This window comes from Meles meles, chromosome 4 (genome assembly GCF_922984935.1).
Source record: "Meles meles chromosome 4, mMelMel3.1 paternal haplotype, whole genome shotgun sequence".
Taxonomy (NCBI): domain Eukaryota; kingdom Metazoa; phylum Chordata; class Mammalia; order Carnivora; family Mustelidae; genus Meles; species Meles meles.
In genome coordinates, this window is record NC_060069.1 from 161,644,312 (window position 1) to 161,659,707 (window position 15,396).

The following is a 15,396-nucleotide window of genomic DNA, read 5'->3' on the forward strand; positions in this document are numbered from 1 at the left end:
CGAGAGGTCAGTGGAAGGGAATAGAAAATAAGGCGCGGTAGACAGAGAGGATGGGGAAATTGTAGCTTCTTTAGCAAACGGCGTGACTGTTCGTCTAGAAGAACGGAGTTGAACCCCTATCTTATAGGAATGGATGGATGGATGAAAGATTTAAGTGTAATAAATAAGTAAAAATCCGCGAACAAAATTATGTCCGTCGGAGGGGTGTGAAGTTGGCAAAGCGGAAGGAGGACACCAGAGGGGGCGGAGAGTAAGTTCACAGACAAGGAGCCGGGATCCCGCCAGACTGGATGAGCCGTGCGCGAGCTTGCCAGTGCCCGTGGAGGCCGGCGAAAGTAGCACGGGGTCGCCTCACACCCACCGTCCGGACACCCGACACAGCGCCCTAGCCCCGGTCACGGGCAGCGAGGGCAGCGGGGTGGGAAGACAGCCGGGCGCCGCTGGTGGGCGTGCAGGACTGCAGCTCTTGGGGCAACGTGCCACTCTCCAGGCCGTGAGTTTGAGCCCCATGTTGGGCATAGAGATTCCTAAAAAATAATAATAAAAATAATAATAATAAGCTTTAAAAAATAAATCAGTATACCAACAAGTAAATAGGTAAGCAAACCACAAACAAAAGAAGAATTAGAGCCATGCCACTTGACAGAAAGATTTCGGAGAAGGATATTTTGAGTAAGAAGAGTTAAGGTGTCCCTAAGTCTGTGTTAAAGGCTTCCGGCCTTGGAAGATCAGCCCCGGGCAGAAAGCTCTCCTCCCTCTCTGCGCGCACGTGCCGGTGGGGGTGTGTTTGCGCCGCGACCCCATGGCCCCTGTGTTCCCTCTGGGCACTCCTGACTGCATGTGGGTCGTGCCGTGAGTGAGTCACGGCTGTCTGGTCCTCCTGCCGCCGGCCCTGTGCCCAGTGGCCTCTCAGCAGCAGAGATCTACTGCTCAGGGTTCTGGGGGCTGGAGACCCCCGGTGCCCGCGGGCTGGGGTTCTGGTCTAGTAGTCGCTCTGCGCCGTTGCTCAAGTTCCAAGTCTACACAGCAGCCTTCTTCCAGGCAGCTCCGCTAAGGACGTGGCCTGAGGCTGCGTGGACGCGTGTGCCTTGGAAGGGCTGTGCCGCCCGCTGGTCCTGCATGGTTCCCTTTCGCTGCCCACTGGTGGGGCGGGGGGCAGGGCCAGGGCTGGGCGGGATCTGCAGGGGGGACCAGTGCCCACACCTGCTTCCCCACCTCCCCGGCCCCTCCCCCACACCCGCGCTGCTCACTGCTCCTGGGCTGCTCTCTGTGGCCTCCCGTCCTGTGGCCACCGTCCTCTCCCGCCCCACCTTCCGGTCCCCGCGGCCTGTGCTCTGTATTTTGTTGTTGCTATTCCGCCGTGGGTCACACGGTGACAAGACGACCTCGAGGATCGTGTACCTGGCACACTCCACGCCACGGAGCCTCCCGATTGCTCAGCTTTGAGTGACCACCTGCTGTCACGCACGGCTCAGTTCCCGCTGGCGGAGGAAGCACTCGAAACGTTGGCAAGGACGGCGGCTTTTGTGAAAGTGAGGGACGGGCCCCCTAACGCCGTCACGCCAACTGCGAGCCCGTTCAGCTGCTGAGCGTTTTCCTGATCGGTTCGTCTTGGTCTAATTCATCCTTAAATTTCCCCCGAACACCGGGTTGGGGAGGAAAACTCACTGGAAGACGGAAGTGCGGCAGTGTTGCCAACAACCAGCGCGTGGTGATGCCGGTGTCCCCAGGACCCTTGGTGCCCGAGCAGTGGGAAGGCTTTTCTGGTCTGGCCTGGGGAAAGGCGGACTTCTGCAGGCGAGGAAGAGGAGCTAAATATAGAATCAGGGGAACAGGGAAATGTGAGACGGCCGGGGCCATGTGGGAGGGAAGGGCTCAGCCTCCCCAGCCTCCCTCCCAGTTCCCGGCGACATCCAGCTGGTCGAGCCGGGAGCACGGGCAGGGGCAGAAGGGCTCTGAATAATCCAAGGAGGGTGAGAGGAAAGTTATTTAGCAAAGACTGAACCGAGTCTGTAAAGCAAGCCTTGCTGGGTTTTAGGGCAGTGTTTGAATTCTAACAGAACGCCCAGCGAGGATGCCAAAGCCACAGGACCACAGAGTGGCCAAGTCCCGGGGGCCGTGCCAGCTCTCAATGGCCTGCGTCCATGCAAAACCAGGAGGCGTCCAGGCCAGGCTGACCACAGCCCTGGCAAGGGCAGCTGCCTGGAGGTGATCAGCCTTAGGCGACTCCCTCCCGAAGAAACGGTGTGGGCAAGGGAAGGTGGTGGGCAGGACTCCGGTTGCCCCCCACACCCCCCTCCCCGAGCCTGGTGCACTGGGGTGGGGCTCCTTGCCCACTGCCATGTGTCCTGACCTGGGGGAGTTCTGATACCAGCTTTCCTGGTGTCCCCCAAGCCCCCTGCCTCTCCCAGGTGGCGGCTCAATAAGGAACGCCCTTTTAGGGCCCCTGCTCCTGCTAAGGGCCCCTCCCTGACCTCGAGGATGCCTCCTTTCTGCCCTCCCATCTGGAGGTTTGCTTCCTCTGAGCCACTTGGAGTCAAGAAACCCAGAAAACGCTCAGCAGGTGGCAGGGAGCCCCATGGGAGGGGAGACACGGGACAACCCACAGCCCAGCAGGCGCGTGGAGGTTCCCCCAGAACAAGACGGGCCCCAGCCATCATGTGGCACTTTTCCGGAAGTGGGGTTCCTCTTCCTCAGCAGCCCTTGGTGTCCCCTGGTGTCCTGTGCACGTCTCCTGTGACCGCCCCTCCAGCCCTTCCTGGCACCCCCAAGCCCCACCGCAATGGCCACCTTTCCTCACAGGGCGCCCCGTCCCGAGCGCAGTGCTGACACGTGGTGTTTGGCATCTCCAGTCCCGGGAAGCGTTCTGTGGGTGACGGGGGCAGCCCTGTCGGCGCGCGGGCACACAGGCAGGGCGGGAGCAGCCTGCTCGGACCCCACACCTGCCCCGAGAGCCCCTGAGCCTCCCACTCCCCTTTCCCCTGCCCCTGGCCTGCCTGCTGGCTCCAGGGACAGCGCGGTGGGCTGGTGGCCTTGTGCCCCGGCTGTTTGGTTCTTTGGGTGAGGAGGTATCTGATGTGCACACAGCGACGTCCACGGACCTTCAGCATCTAGCCTGGCAAGTGTTTCCATGCTCGCCTGGCCAGTCATCCCTTGGGCTCAGGTCTGGCCCCCTTCCAGCTCCAGGTCCAGGCTCCGTGTGCCCTGTCCTCTGCCGTTAAGTGACGTCCTGCCGTTGGCACCGTGTCAGGCTTCCTTGGTTGTGAGATTGTCCTCATTGTCGCGTGGACCCGTGCTTGTCTCGCGTTCTGCTGGGCAGGGTTGGGTTGTAGACACCAAGCACGAGGGGTCCCTGCTTCCACTATGGGCAGGTGGCGCCGGGATGGCAGCAGGCGGCTCCTGCACACGGCTGCTCGGGACGCTCGTCTTGGGGCCCCACGTAGGCCTGTGTGGGCTGTGTGCGCGCTCAGGGCTGGCCGCGGCCAAGGGCCCCACGAGCCTCAGTCCCCTCACTCGGGGGGTCCTGCAGACAGAGCATGCCCGTGGGGCCTCACTCCCCGGGCACGGGGTTGCCCTGTGCAGGCTTTCCGCTGCGAGCCCGCAGGGCCTGCCCTGAGCACACCTTTTCCCTCTGGCCTCTGACCCCCGCGGCGGCCTAGGGCGAGCTGCACAGGTACTGCGCTACCCTGCACGAGGGGCAAGTCCCGTTCAACAGCTGGAACCAGAGAGCCAGTGGCGCGGCCCACCACCAGCCGGCAGACAACGAGACGGACTGTAGCTGGGCCCCGTTTGGTGAGTGCTCTGTCCCCCCATGTGCGCGCTGGGGTTGGGGCTTCCGGAAGTGCCCTGTCCTCCGGCTCCGCCATGGCTGGGCCGCTGGGCGCTGCTGGACGCCGGGCCTGCCCCGTCTGAGCTGCAGGAACCACCTTCTTGAGTGTGACTGCCTCTCCGGGGCCAGTGGCCTCCCGTCAGTTGGCCCTCCCTGCGTGCAGAGCCGCTGCCATCTGACAGGTTCGCGGCCCGGGGGACCTGCTGCGGATCCCTTGTGTTTTGTCCATGTCAAAGCTGAGAGATCAACAGTGGGGAACAACAGGGGGACCCCCGGAGGTGGGGGGCGTGGGGCAGGGGCAGCCAGACCCACGCGGGAGGCAGAGAGAACGCCCCACGTGCTCCCCGGGACGAGTGGGGATCTCCTGTCACCCACGTTTGTTTAGTGACTGTTTGAAAACGAGGTGACTTTCTTTCCCTCTGTCAAGAAGCCACCCAGGTGTTCCCCCAGGTTTTCTGTGCTGGGAACAGCCCCGTTCTCCTGAGTGCACTGCCCTACCGTACAGGGCATGTGTGTGTTCTGTCGTCCTGCCCCGGACACAAACCGGTGTCGGGCGCAGAGCAAACAGTACTCACCGTTTCCTGTTGATTTTTCACCCCCGTAGACCAGGACAACTACCAGCAGCTGCTCGGGGCCCTGGATTACTCGTTTCTGTGCGCCTACGCCATCGGCATGTACCTGAGGTAGGTCCGCTAGCGTTCTCTGTCCCCTGATGGTTCTCGTCCCTCTGAGGCAAAACGCATCCGCAGGTTGCCTCCCTTCCCGTCTCTTCTCAGAGACGAGGACAAAGTGAAAGCCAGCCTGCGCGGGGTGCCCTGCTGGTCGGGGCGCCGCCGCAAAGCTGCCCACGTAAACGGCCCAGGTAGTGTGCTGATCAGGGCGGACCGTCCAGGGATGGCGCTCGGGGCCCTGGGGTTTCACGTGCACTGTGAATCCTGCCACGATGTGGTCACCAGGGGCGGGGTGCTGGTGGCCCCCCGGGATATGCTGCGGAGTGCGTCCTCCCCTCTGGTCTCCAGGGCTGCCGTCTGCCCACGTGGCCCTGGTCGCCAGCATCTGAGCAGTGTACACCCCGCTGCCCAGCTCGGCCCCACGGGGCGCCTCACTACCCTCCTTGTGCTTGGGGCACGGACCCTAGAGGCGTGCTGCTGGGAATGAATCCAACCCCAGCACTGGCTCACACGGCTTTGGGCCAGTCACTGCCCCTCTGTGGGCCTCAGTCTCCCCTTTGTGAAACAGGGAGAATGGTAGTTAACTGAGAGGACTGTGGCAAGGACCGAACGAACGCTTAGAACAGAGCCTGGCCCGCAGAGCGTTCCCAGCATCTTTCCGTGTGATCATCACCCCGTTCCAAATTGACCCGGGAAGGTGCAAATGGTATGTCGGTACCAGGACAGTTGATCACCTGATTAAAAACCGGCGTTCTATCAGTCCAGCCAGGTTTAAAAAAAAATTGGGGGCTCCTGGGGGACTCAATCAGTGCAGCATCTGCCTTCAGCTCAGGTCACGATCCCAGGGTCCTGGGATGGGCTCCCTGCTCTGCGGGGAGTGTGCGTCTCCCTCTGCCTGCTGCTCCCCCTGCTTGTGCTCTCCCTCTCTGTCAAATAAATAAAATCTTAAAAGAAAAAAATTGTAGCGACTAAGGCCCTTGGCTCAAGAGATTTTTGTTGTTATTCAGAGACCTTCAGAGGTTTAAGAATCTTGGGGATCCCTGTAAATGGTTAGCTTCTTCCCTGACCAATCCCCCCAGAGTGTGGCATCCTCTAGACCTGCCCCCCGCCCCAGCTCAGGGCAGTTGGTGGGTGGCTGGCGCCCAGGCAGGAAGTTCCTGTTGATGGAGTGGCTGTCCCCCCGTTTTATTGTATTTACCTAGCGCTGCAGAACTTGTCTGAACGAACGAATGAATAAGGACGGATGCGAAAGCGCTCTGTGTGTGACCCACAGCGGAACACAGCCCAGCTGAGAAGGCGGGGGAGGGTTAGGCTCTGTGGGGCATGAGTTGCAGCCAGGCGGCTGGCCGTGTTCCATCTTGAGATCAGATACTGATACCCGAAGACCGCAGGCTTACCAGACACCGATAACCTATAGTATGAAAAGACCCAAAAGTTCAAATGTGTTTTTCTCGGTTACTAGAAAATAGTATTTACGTGTGCTTCTCCGCTAGGAGTGATTTTGTCCCCTAGGCAACATTTAGCAGGATCTGGAAGCATGGTTGGTCGTCACCACAGGAGAAAGGGGCTTCCTGGCAGCGTCTAGCGGGCAGAGAGCAGGGCCACTTAGCATGCCAAAGCACGGGACAGCCCCTCGCCTCAAAAAATGACCCCACAGCACGTCCAGAGTGTTGAGGTGAAGCCTTTAAATAAGGTGATTTTATTGTTGCTGCTTCACTGGCAAAGGTAATGTGTCCTGCAAGTCGCTAAGGAGGGTTATTACAAAATTCCATCTAGCATTGAATCTGGAGTAGACGCGTGATGGTAACGAGGGCATCCCCTGCTTTGCATGGCCTTTTAGTGACATCAGGGCACACGGCTGGTGAAATGGGTTGTCAGTATGGCAGGTGAATGGTCTGCAGGGGCACCTTCGTCAGCGCAAGCCTTTCCTAGCTGATGTGGCATGGCCTTTAGTCCCTGTACGAATCAGAAGTGAGATGGGATGGTGTCCGTTCCCTTAGGCCTTTTCTTTAAAAACTTTGGAGTAGAGACTAAATTTGGGCCCATTATCGTACAGCAAGACTGAGAACATTTGTCAGCTCTGGCCGATGGCATTAGCTTTATCCTGTGACGTCAGACGGGACAGCCAGCCTCTCTCGGACACGTTTTCTCTGCTCTGAAACCAGCAAGTTGAAAAACATCACTTGCTTCGCTCTAGAATGCTCTTGAGCTTGTGATGTTTCTACGCAACTTTGAATTTGGTCTGAATGTTATACCTAATTTTAAATTACTTCCTTTAGTCATTTGGTTGGTGCTAGATAGATGGTCCCTCTCTGGGGACTTCAGAAGGAGAAGCGTCCTGCTGTCTTGGTTCTTGAGATGAAGGACAGAATTTTGGAGATCGTTCCCTGAGCAGTGTTCCCGGGCCGGCAGGTATCATTATATTTCTTGTTTATTTGACTCCTGGGATGGTTACTTGGAAGGAAGGGAGATCCATGCTTTTCAGTGACTGCAGGAGGCTCACCATCATTTGATTATTCTGGTGTTTGTCCCCTTCATAAGTGACCATGACGAACGGCTCTACAGTGGTGGTTCTCCCCAGGCCGCCTACATCCCGAGCCATGAGCGGCTCTGTCAAGAGCAGCCACCACGGACCAGGCCCTTCGCCCACTTCGATCTCATGGGAGCCATCCCAGACAGCTCCGGAACGGAATTGTCCCGCAAGGCCAGCTCGTTATCGAGTGACGTTGCCGGGACAGGGGCCTAGCAGCCCTAGGCCCCTGGTCAGCACTCGCGTTAAAGAAAATCTGCCTTCAGACCAGGTCACAGTGGTGGCGGCTGGAGGGCAGCTAATGGCCGAGTCCATCCGGCCCCATGTGTGGACGCAGGTGACTTAGGGACAGTTTCAGGGCCGAGATACGTCCGGAGGTCACAGGTGATCCCTTTTCATGACACGCGTCTACAGTCCGAACATCACCATTTTAAAATACTGTGCACACACTGGCCGTTGTTTATATAAAAGGAGGACTAACTAGCAGACGGGTTTTTCCTGTTTTGTTTTGTAAAGATCTTATTTACCCCTTCCGGGTGGGGAGCGGGAGAGGGGCAAGCAGACTCCCCGCTAAGCACAGAGCCCGACGCGGGGCTCAATCTCAGGACCCCAGGATCATGACCTGAGCCGAAACCAAGAGTCAGACACTTACCCGACGGAGCCCCCCAGGGGTTCCGGTGGTCTTAACTGGCAGCAGCCGTCATGTGCAAGTCCCAGTGTTTGAGGTTTACGACTTGACAGTCCATGGCCCTTCCAGAAATAAAGTCCTAAAAGACGTTGCCGGTGGCCAGTCTCTGGTTCATAAGCGCTCTGCTGGACACGGTTGTGACGAGATCTTCCTGGAAACTGTAGCGCGTTCGAGTTCTGAAAGCTCCGAGAACAGCGTGGAAACATCCAGAAGGGTCACGGCTCCTTCACATCATGGGTGTGTCTGTCTGCTCATTTCTCACGTTCGCGTCTTCGTTCTCCGTCCTCAGCGGCATCATAGGGGAGCGCCTGCCCATCCGGTACTACCTCACCTTTGGGATGCTGGCCAGTGGCGCCTTCACCGCCCTCTTCGGGTTAGGCTATTTCTACAACATCCACAGTTTGGGATTCTACGTGGTAACTCAGGTAAGGGCTGGGTGCGTGGCTTCCCAGGGGCCGGGTGTCCATGATGAATCGGACTGGGCGTCTGGGCCTCGGGTCCCCACGCCTGCCATGGGAGAAAGCTGCGGGCCGGGGCAGCTCCGTGTCCTGTCTGCCGGCAGGGTCGGCACTGGCGTGGGGAGGAGCGCACTCCCACCGCCATCGGCACCCCAGCACGGGGACGGACGCAGGAAGCCTTCAAGCCCTTCCTCCCTCACGTGGAAGGCTTTGAGATGTGTCCTGCGGTGCATTTGACCTCTCGTGTCGGAGGGACGGGAGGGCTCCGGGCTTGCCAGCAGTCAGCGGGAAAGCAAGGAGAGAGCCCCATGGTGCTCCCAGGGGAGGAGAGGCCAGGGCAGGCTCTGCGTATCCCACGGGGCCCGTCTTTCCTGCAGCCCTTGCTCCGGCGCTCCCCACGGCCCCATGGGTGAGTCCGACTGCAAGTGGACAAGGGCTTGTGAAACTACCGCTCAGCCTCTGAGGCTCTCCGCACAGCCTGGGGTGCCGTCCTGTCACCAAAGCAGACTGTATGTAATTCGCTTTTTACAGTGTTGCCGCAGGACTTGAAAAGTTCGGGTGTTTTAATTACAACAATGATTCACACTTTATAGTAAAATGGAGAGTTGGAGGGAAGGAATGAACAGTTTCCCAGAGTCCCAGCATGTTCCTAGAGGGAAGGCAAGCCTGGCTGGCCCCGAGGCCAGACCCACACAGTCAGTGCGACTCCCTCCCGGAGGGCTGGCCCGCCCGTGGCGGTGGTGGGGGGCAGTCGGCTGGACCTGCTCTTGATGCCCCTGAGACTAAAGCAAACCTGCCCGGCCCTCCTGAGCCTCTTCTCGGAGCCAGAGCTCGGAGCGTTCTCGAGAAGTGGAGAAATGCTTGTCGCAGGCGCAGGGTCCTGCCTGTGTTCCTTTCGGAGGGTCGGGATACGAGAAGTAAAACGTGTGGTCGGTGAGCTTCACTGTACACAGTTACACTCTCGATTACACACGCGTGCCCGCGTATGTGGCTTAAAACCCATCTTTGGCTCCTAAAGCTCCCATCAGAGAGTGTTTTGCTTCCTTCTCCTTGTGGGAGTCTCCGCTGTGCTCCCAGACTTGCCAGGAACAGGGCAGAGTGAGCGTTTGTGAGCCGGGCCTGAAGACAGGGCGCGCGCACCCTCTCGGCTGGTGGTGAGCCCTCGTTCCCTCTGCCGCAGATCATCAACGGACTGGTGCAGACCACCGGCTGGCCCAGCGTCGTCACCTGCCTCGGCAACTGGTTTGGGAAAGGAAGGTGAGCAAAGGGGCCCCGCTTCCGGCGGCATTTATTTTTTGAGATTCTGATGAAAACCAGAGCACCTTCTTTCTAGTTATTCTTTACGTTTACTGCAGACAAAGCCACTTTCACTGGTGCACTCTACGAAGGAGGGCGACTGAAACCTCTGGGACTTGGGGTGCTGAATTCAGGTGGGCCTCCCTCCCAGGAGACAGGCCCACCTTCCACCCCCCCATTCCATGTCATGGGCGGGGCGAGTCTGTTCTGCGCAGCTGGTCCCCTGCGAGCCTGGGAGAAACATGGAGCTTGGGGCCCTGCCCCACATCTTCTGAAGCAGAAGCTCCGTCTTCCCAAGGCTCAGAGGCACACGGAAGTGTGGCAGGGTCCTGAGTGGGGCACCCAGCGCCCAGCGGCAGAGCCGCGCTCAGCCTCTGGTAACGGGACCGCAGTCCGGATGACATGGTGATATCCATGTGACGCACAGCGTGGCCCGAGCCCAAGGTTAGAAGTGCCTGAAGCCACTAAACAGGATGCGAAAGCAGAACGAGAGCCCGGCTGGGCGAGCTTTGTTAGGATTCCCCACTTGGTTCATCTGGTGGGCTCCGTGAATGGGGGGTTTCTCGAACACTATATTTAGATTACGAAGGCACAGATTTCATTCTGGGGCCTTCCAAGAAGTCCAGGCAGAGGCTTCTTTCCCTCTCTCTAAGCGTAAACTCACTAAGCCCGGAGAGAGGTGTGCAATGATTCCTCAATGATTCCTCCTGAGGTCCAGCGAGAACACTGCGCCGTGCGCGTCTCCGTCGTCTGTCTCGCGGCAGTGGTGTCTGTTGTCCCGCTGATTTCTGTGGGCCCCCTGACACGTCCTGGGCACCGTCTGTCCTGCACCTGCCGGCGCATAGCGACTTCTCAGCGTCATTTGCCGTCTTGTGTTCTGTTGTGTTGCAGGCGGGGTTTGATTATGGGGGTCTGGAATTCGCACACCTCCGTGGGCAACATCTTGGGATCCTTGATTGCTGGCTACTGGGTGTCCACGTGCTGGGGCCTGTCCTTCATCGTCCCCGGGGCCATCGTGGCAGCCATGGGCATAGTGTGCTTTCTCTTTCTCATCGAGCGTAAGTACATGCGGCCTTGGCGATGACGTCCCGCGGGAGCTTTGGGGGGCCAGGTGTTAAGGGAAAGGCCCGCGGTGGCCCTGGCTCTCCCCCGGCCGGGTGGACTTCCTCTTCAGGTGTAGACTTCTCCCGTGAGCGCTTTCTTTCTGGCTCTTGCTGCGTTTTCTGTTGTCTGCTGATTCCTGGAGCAAGCGATGCGGCAGTTCTCTCCCGCCCACCCCCGCACAAGCATCGGGCATGCGTGGTTCGCCTGGTGCGGGGGTCCTGCATGTGAGATCTGCCCCGCCGCTCACCCCCGGGGCCGCAGCACCCAGCACCCCAGCACCTGCTCAGCCGTCTTGTGGCCGCAGACTGGTATCTCCCCAGCTTGTTTGCCTTCTGATAGGGTAATATCATGAAATCATTGCGTGACTGCCGACCCTGTGTCCTAATCAAGTGAAGAGTGTTCTGCCAGAAAATCAAATTCTTTGTTCCCTTCTAGGCTCAATGCCAAACTTCTGATTGAATTGGGTTTGCAATTAGTTTTCAAAACGGGGATCTGGCAGGACAAGGATTCCTGGCCATTAGTCCAGAGATAGAAAAGCCGCTTCAGCCGTTACGGGGCAGGGCGTCTGGTCCCCCAAGCTCTTCTTGGGGCTGGATTGGGCATTTGCTGCTTCGATTTGCCTTAAAATAAAGTCATAGGCAGTAGACGGCAGTTAATCCCAGGTAGGGGTGCTCAGGAGCTCGGTGCCGTCACCCATGCGGGCGTAAGCTTCAGCTCTGCGCTCGGAGCTGCCGGATTCATCCAGGACGTTAAGGCGTGTTTTACTCAGCTTCTCGCTTCTCTTTTCTCATTGCTTGCCAGCGTCACCAACCTGTGGCATTTAACTGGAGTGAGTGTCACGGAGTTCCGGGAAAGGTCCCCTGTGTCACCTGTCCTCCAGGCTGGCCCGCTAGCACGCGGGGCTCTGCCATGGGGCGTTCCCGCCTGCTCCTTAGGCAGTAGTCACCCGGACAACACAGTCCTCTTGGCTCGTGCACAGGGGCCCCCGGGTGTGTCCTGCCCGAGGTCAAGAGTCCACGGTCCCTTTTCTTCTGTTCCTCGGCCAGTGAAGGGTTGGTTCCGGGGGCAAGAGGAAGTGCAATGAGGAGTGGGGTGTGTGGCCAGAGACGGGGAACAGCTGCTGGCCGGCCGGATCTTAGTGCCGGAACCCGGTCAGCCCGGTTCTCCCAGGTGGGGCCTCATCCCCTGCTCAGGGCAGGGATCCCAAGAACAAGAAAGCTGTGGTTTGTCTTTTGAGATAAAATGAGAGTCTTCGTCCCATCGGGCCACCCCTCCTGTGGCTTCCAAGCCCGGGGGACAGGGCGGAGAGGGTCCACACGGGGCTCTCCTGGCTCCGCCTTCCCCCCACTTCTTGCTGGGGCCTCCCATTCCATCCAGGGATAGACCTACGGCCCCTTTCCTGTTCCTGCGGTGACCCAGGATCGCTGCTTCTCCACTCTGGCTCGCTGGGGGACAGAAGTGCAATCCCTCAGCTTCCCCAGGCCCCCCAAGCCTTGAGGCCAGGGGACCGTGCCTGCCAGGCTGTCCCGGGAGGCTTGCTGTAATTGGCCGGGGGAGGGGAGGGGGAGACAGGCGCACACCTTACAGACCTGGGCTTGCGTCTCCTGCTCCTCGGGTCCTCCGTGACCTGCAGGGTAAGCGGGGTGCTGACCCCGGTGGGAGATTCGGGGCTCCACGGGCAGGGTGAGTGCGGTGGGACCGAGGCCTGGACTCAGAACCTTCCCCCCCACCGCCCTCCTGTCCCCTCAACACATTCTCGCGGTCGGGGATGGATTTGTGCCGAGAGTGTCTACCTGCAGCCCTTAGTAGTACGTCCACTGCAGGTGACATGAAATGTCAGGTGAGCCCTGTTCCTCCCTCCTTCCCGGACTCCCCACACCTGACCTCCTCCTCCCCAACTTCCCATGCTCCGGAGCATGTTTCTCACTGCACTGGGTCCCCCCAGAACCTGGGGTCACCTGATTTATCTGTCACCTGGTGCCTGCTCTGCCCCAGCATCACCCGGCTGGTCTCCCGGGACTGGTCGTCCCTCCCACCACCCTTGTACCCGCTCTCCTCCCCTGGCTTCTGCTGGGGCTGCTCCCCAGTGCCCGGCTCATGTGGCTCATGGACACCTGACCCTGGCATTTCTCTGCCTTCCCACTAGATGTCTTCTTCCTGCCTTCTGTGTGCTCCCACCGGGTATTGGCATCTACCTACCTTCTTGTGTTAAAATCCGAGGTTTACTTGTTGGTTGTGCTGGAGATGAGACACCTTTCAGCCTCCCCGAGTAACTAGTGAACACGTGCCCTGTGGCCTTCTTCCTCATCATCAGGAGGACATTCTCGGGGGAGAGGCTGCCACCGTGTAACAGGAGTTTTCTTGTGTCCCAGGCACGGGGCCAGGCTCAGGGCGGATCTTCTTTCGCAGATTTCCAGGGAAAAGTCTTGAGGCTCAGGGGCTGTCGGTGACCTGCCCAAGGTCACACAGTAAGCAGTGAACTTGGGGTTAGCGGGTGCCCGCTCGCCCCTTCAGACTTTCTCCCTAGGTCCCTGGGATGTGTTCTTACGGACTCAATTAAAAAAAATTTTTTTTTCATTTAGATGATAATGTAAAAAAAAACTTTGCACTTTATAAACACTGCCTTTTCTCGTAGAGACAATACGTGTTTGCAAGACGTTTACCTGCAGTGAGCTATGTAGGTGCTTCTGAAGTCTGTTTGTCAAACCTGGGTTCCCTAGAACCCAGAGAGTTGAACATTATTCTCTGGAACCACGGGAACTCATTTCTTTAAAAGGAAATAGCACGCATCCGGGTCTTCTCGGCCATCGTCGTTCCACTGTGTGAGCCTCGCCCTGCTGACTAAGTGGACGGCGGGCCGTTTCTCGTAGGACACGCGCGGGCCCATCCGTAGTCCCTCTTCCCTCCCTCGCCCTGCAAATGCCCCCCCCCCCGCCTTCCCTCCTGCCCTCCTTTCTCTGCAGGCCCGAGCGTCCGTGGGAGAAGAGGTGGACGCACCCCGGGTGTTCCAGGCCCTTCTCCTTCCTGCCCCTGATGAGGCCCCCCCCCCGGCAGGAGCCATGAGGAGGTCCCCAGTGCTCGTGGCCCCCATCACTGTGGCATGCGCACCAGACCGCACCTCTCAGCCCCGGGACCTCATCTCCGCAGTACAGTCCCTGACCCCCAAGTAGGCCTCTCCGCTGTGACGTCATACTCTCTGGGGAAGTGCCCTTCCCCCACCACGCACCCACCAGCTCCCTGCAGCCGCGGTCGGGAGGGGCTCCTCTGCACGGTGACTTTCCTCTGGAGGCAGCCGGCCTCACGATAGGGGGCATTTCCGTAGCCTTCTGCCTTCCCCTCGTGCTGGGACCCCAGGCACCCATGCACGAGTGTCTGAGCACAAAGATGCCGGTGTGCAGGGTCAGAAGGCCCGCTCCTCTTCTGCGCTCAGGCCCCAGCCAGGCTGGTGGAGCTCCAGAGAAGGTGTTTTACCAAAAGTTACAAAAAGACCCGGATTCTGGGTTGGGGGAGGGGCAGGGCTGTTGGAGGCCTCCGCCTGGTTTCTGAAGAAAGGGGGTGTGCTTCCCCAGGCTCCTCGTGGCCATGGCCGTAGGTCTGGCTGTCGGTTCTGTGACTTCCCACGTGTCCTTCCTTCTTTGCATTTAGGTAAAAAGTGTTTCATTCTGTATCGAGATAGCTGTTTTGTCCCCACTAATTTGTATTTGTAATTAATCCCGTAATGCGGGACAGCCCATCACACATGGTGCAGGTCAATCACTGTGCCCGTCTTCCCGGGTCCTCCCGATCCTTGTCCTTCGGGCTCTTTTCCGTGGCTTGCCACTGTGGTCCGCACATGCTCTGCTTGTTTTCACTTGTCTCGTGTGAAATCTTTCCCATAGTGCAAAGCTGTTTTCACACGCGCAACGGTTTGCCTTTTCCAGAGCTACCCCCCCCCCCCGCGTGTGTCACAGGGACAGGACAAGGGTGCGGGCGGGTGCTGGCGCGGGCCTTGTCCTTTTCTTCAACCGCTCCTCATTCGGTCAAGTCTCAGGTGGTGCCTTGCTCTGGGGTGATTTCTTGGGTGGTGGGAACGCCCAGGCCTGAGCTCACCGCTGCTCCCGTTCGGTCTTGCAGATCCAAAGGACATCGCCTGCTCCTCGTCCCTGGTGGCGGTAAGGACCCCTCTCTGCTACCTTTTCTTTTTTTTTTTAGCATTTTCTTTATTAGAGAGTGAGAAAGAGAGCACAAGCAGCCGGGGGGAAGCAGACTCCCCGCTGAACAGAGAGCCCAATGCAGGGCTCCATCCCAGGACCCCGGGATCATGACCTGAGCCGAAGGCAGAGTCTTAACAGCTGAGCCCCTCAGGAGATCCGCTTTTCCCCTCCCTCGTGCAGCACTCTTTCTTGGGCTTCCAGACCCCATGTCCCACCACCCTAGCTGGCCCCGCACGGAGGGCTTTGCTGGCCCCGCGCCTTTGCCAGACCCTCAGAGGCACAATCCCCCATCGGTGCCCTCCCCGCCAGAGATCTGCACAGGCCCTGGCGGTCAGCGCCTCCCCCCAGCAGGGCCATCCCCTGAGCTCCACGGTCACACGGGCCCCTGCCCCTGCCATCCCTGCAGGGGCCTCTGGGGGGCTCAGATGGGCCACAGCTAGGGTCCTCTCCCCACTTCATCCCATGAACTTGCTGGGCTCCGCATTCCCTGTCTCGGTCGGGGAAGCCCTGTCCTCGCTGCGGGCAGGCCAGATCCCGGGGCTCCCAGACACGCGGCACGTCACCTCCTCCGCTCTGGCCGTGGCACCGGCGTCTCTCCTCAGGCTCCTAAAGTAATTCCCCTTTGCG

The 15,396-nt window shown here is 59.2% G+C and overlaps 1 protein-coding gene across 9 annotated transcripts in view; it reads left to right on the plus strand.

Moving 5' to 3' along the window:
• The window catches only part of SLC37A1 (solute carrier family 37 member 1), a 58,813-nt gene that overhangs the window by 17,012 nt on the left and 26,405 nt on the right, over positions 1-15,396 (plus strand). For all 9 annotated transcript variants that reach the window (XR_006817997.1, XR_006817996.1, XR_006817998.1 and 6 more), the window contains 6 exons: positions 3,660-3,792; positions 4,434-4,512; positions 8,008-8,143; positions 9,357-9,433; positions 10,364-10,530; positions 14,690-14,727. Coding sequence is in view for 5 of the 9 variants with exons in the window: in XM_046001916.1 (XP_045857872.1) it covers positions 3,660-3,792; positions 4,434-4,512; positions 8,008-8,143; positions 9,357-9,433; positions 10,364-10,530; positions 14,690-14,727 (630 nt within the window). In the remaining 4 variants the exon portion in view is untranslated. The remainder of the gene's footprint in view (positions 1-3,659; positions 3,793-4,433; positions 4,513-8,007; positions 8,144-9,356; positions 9,434-10,363; positions 10,531-14,689; positions 14,728-15,396) is intronic.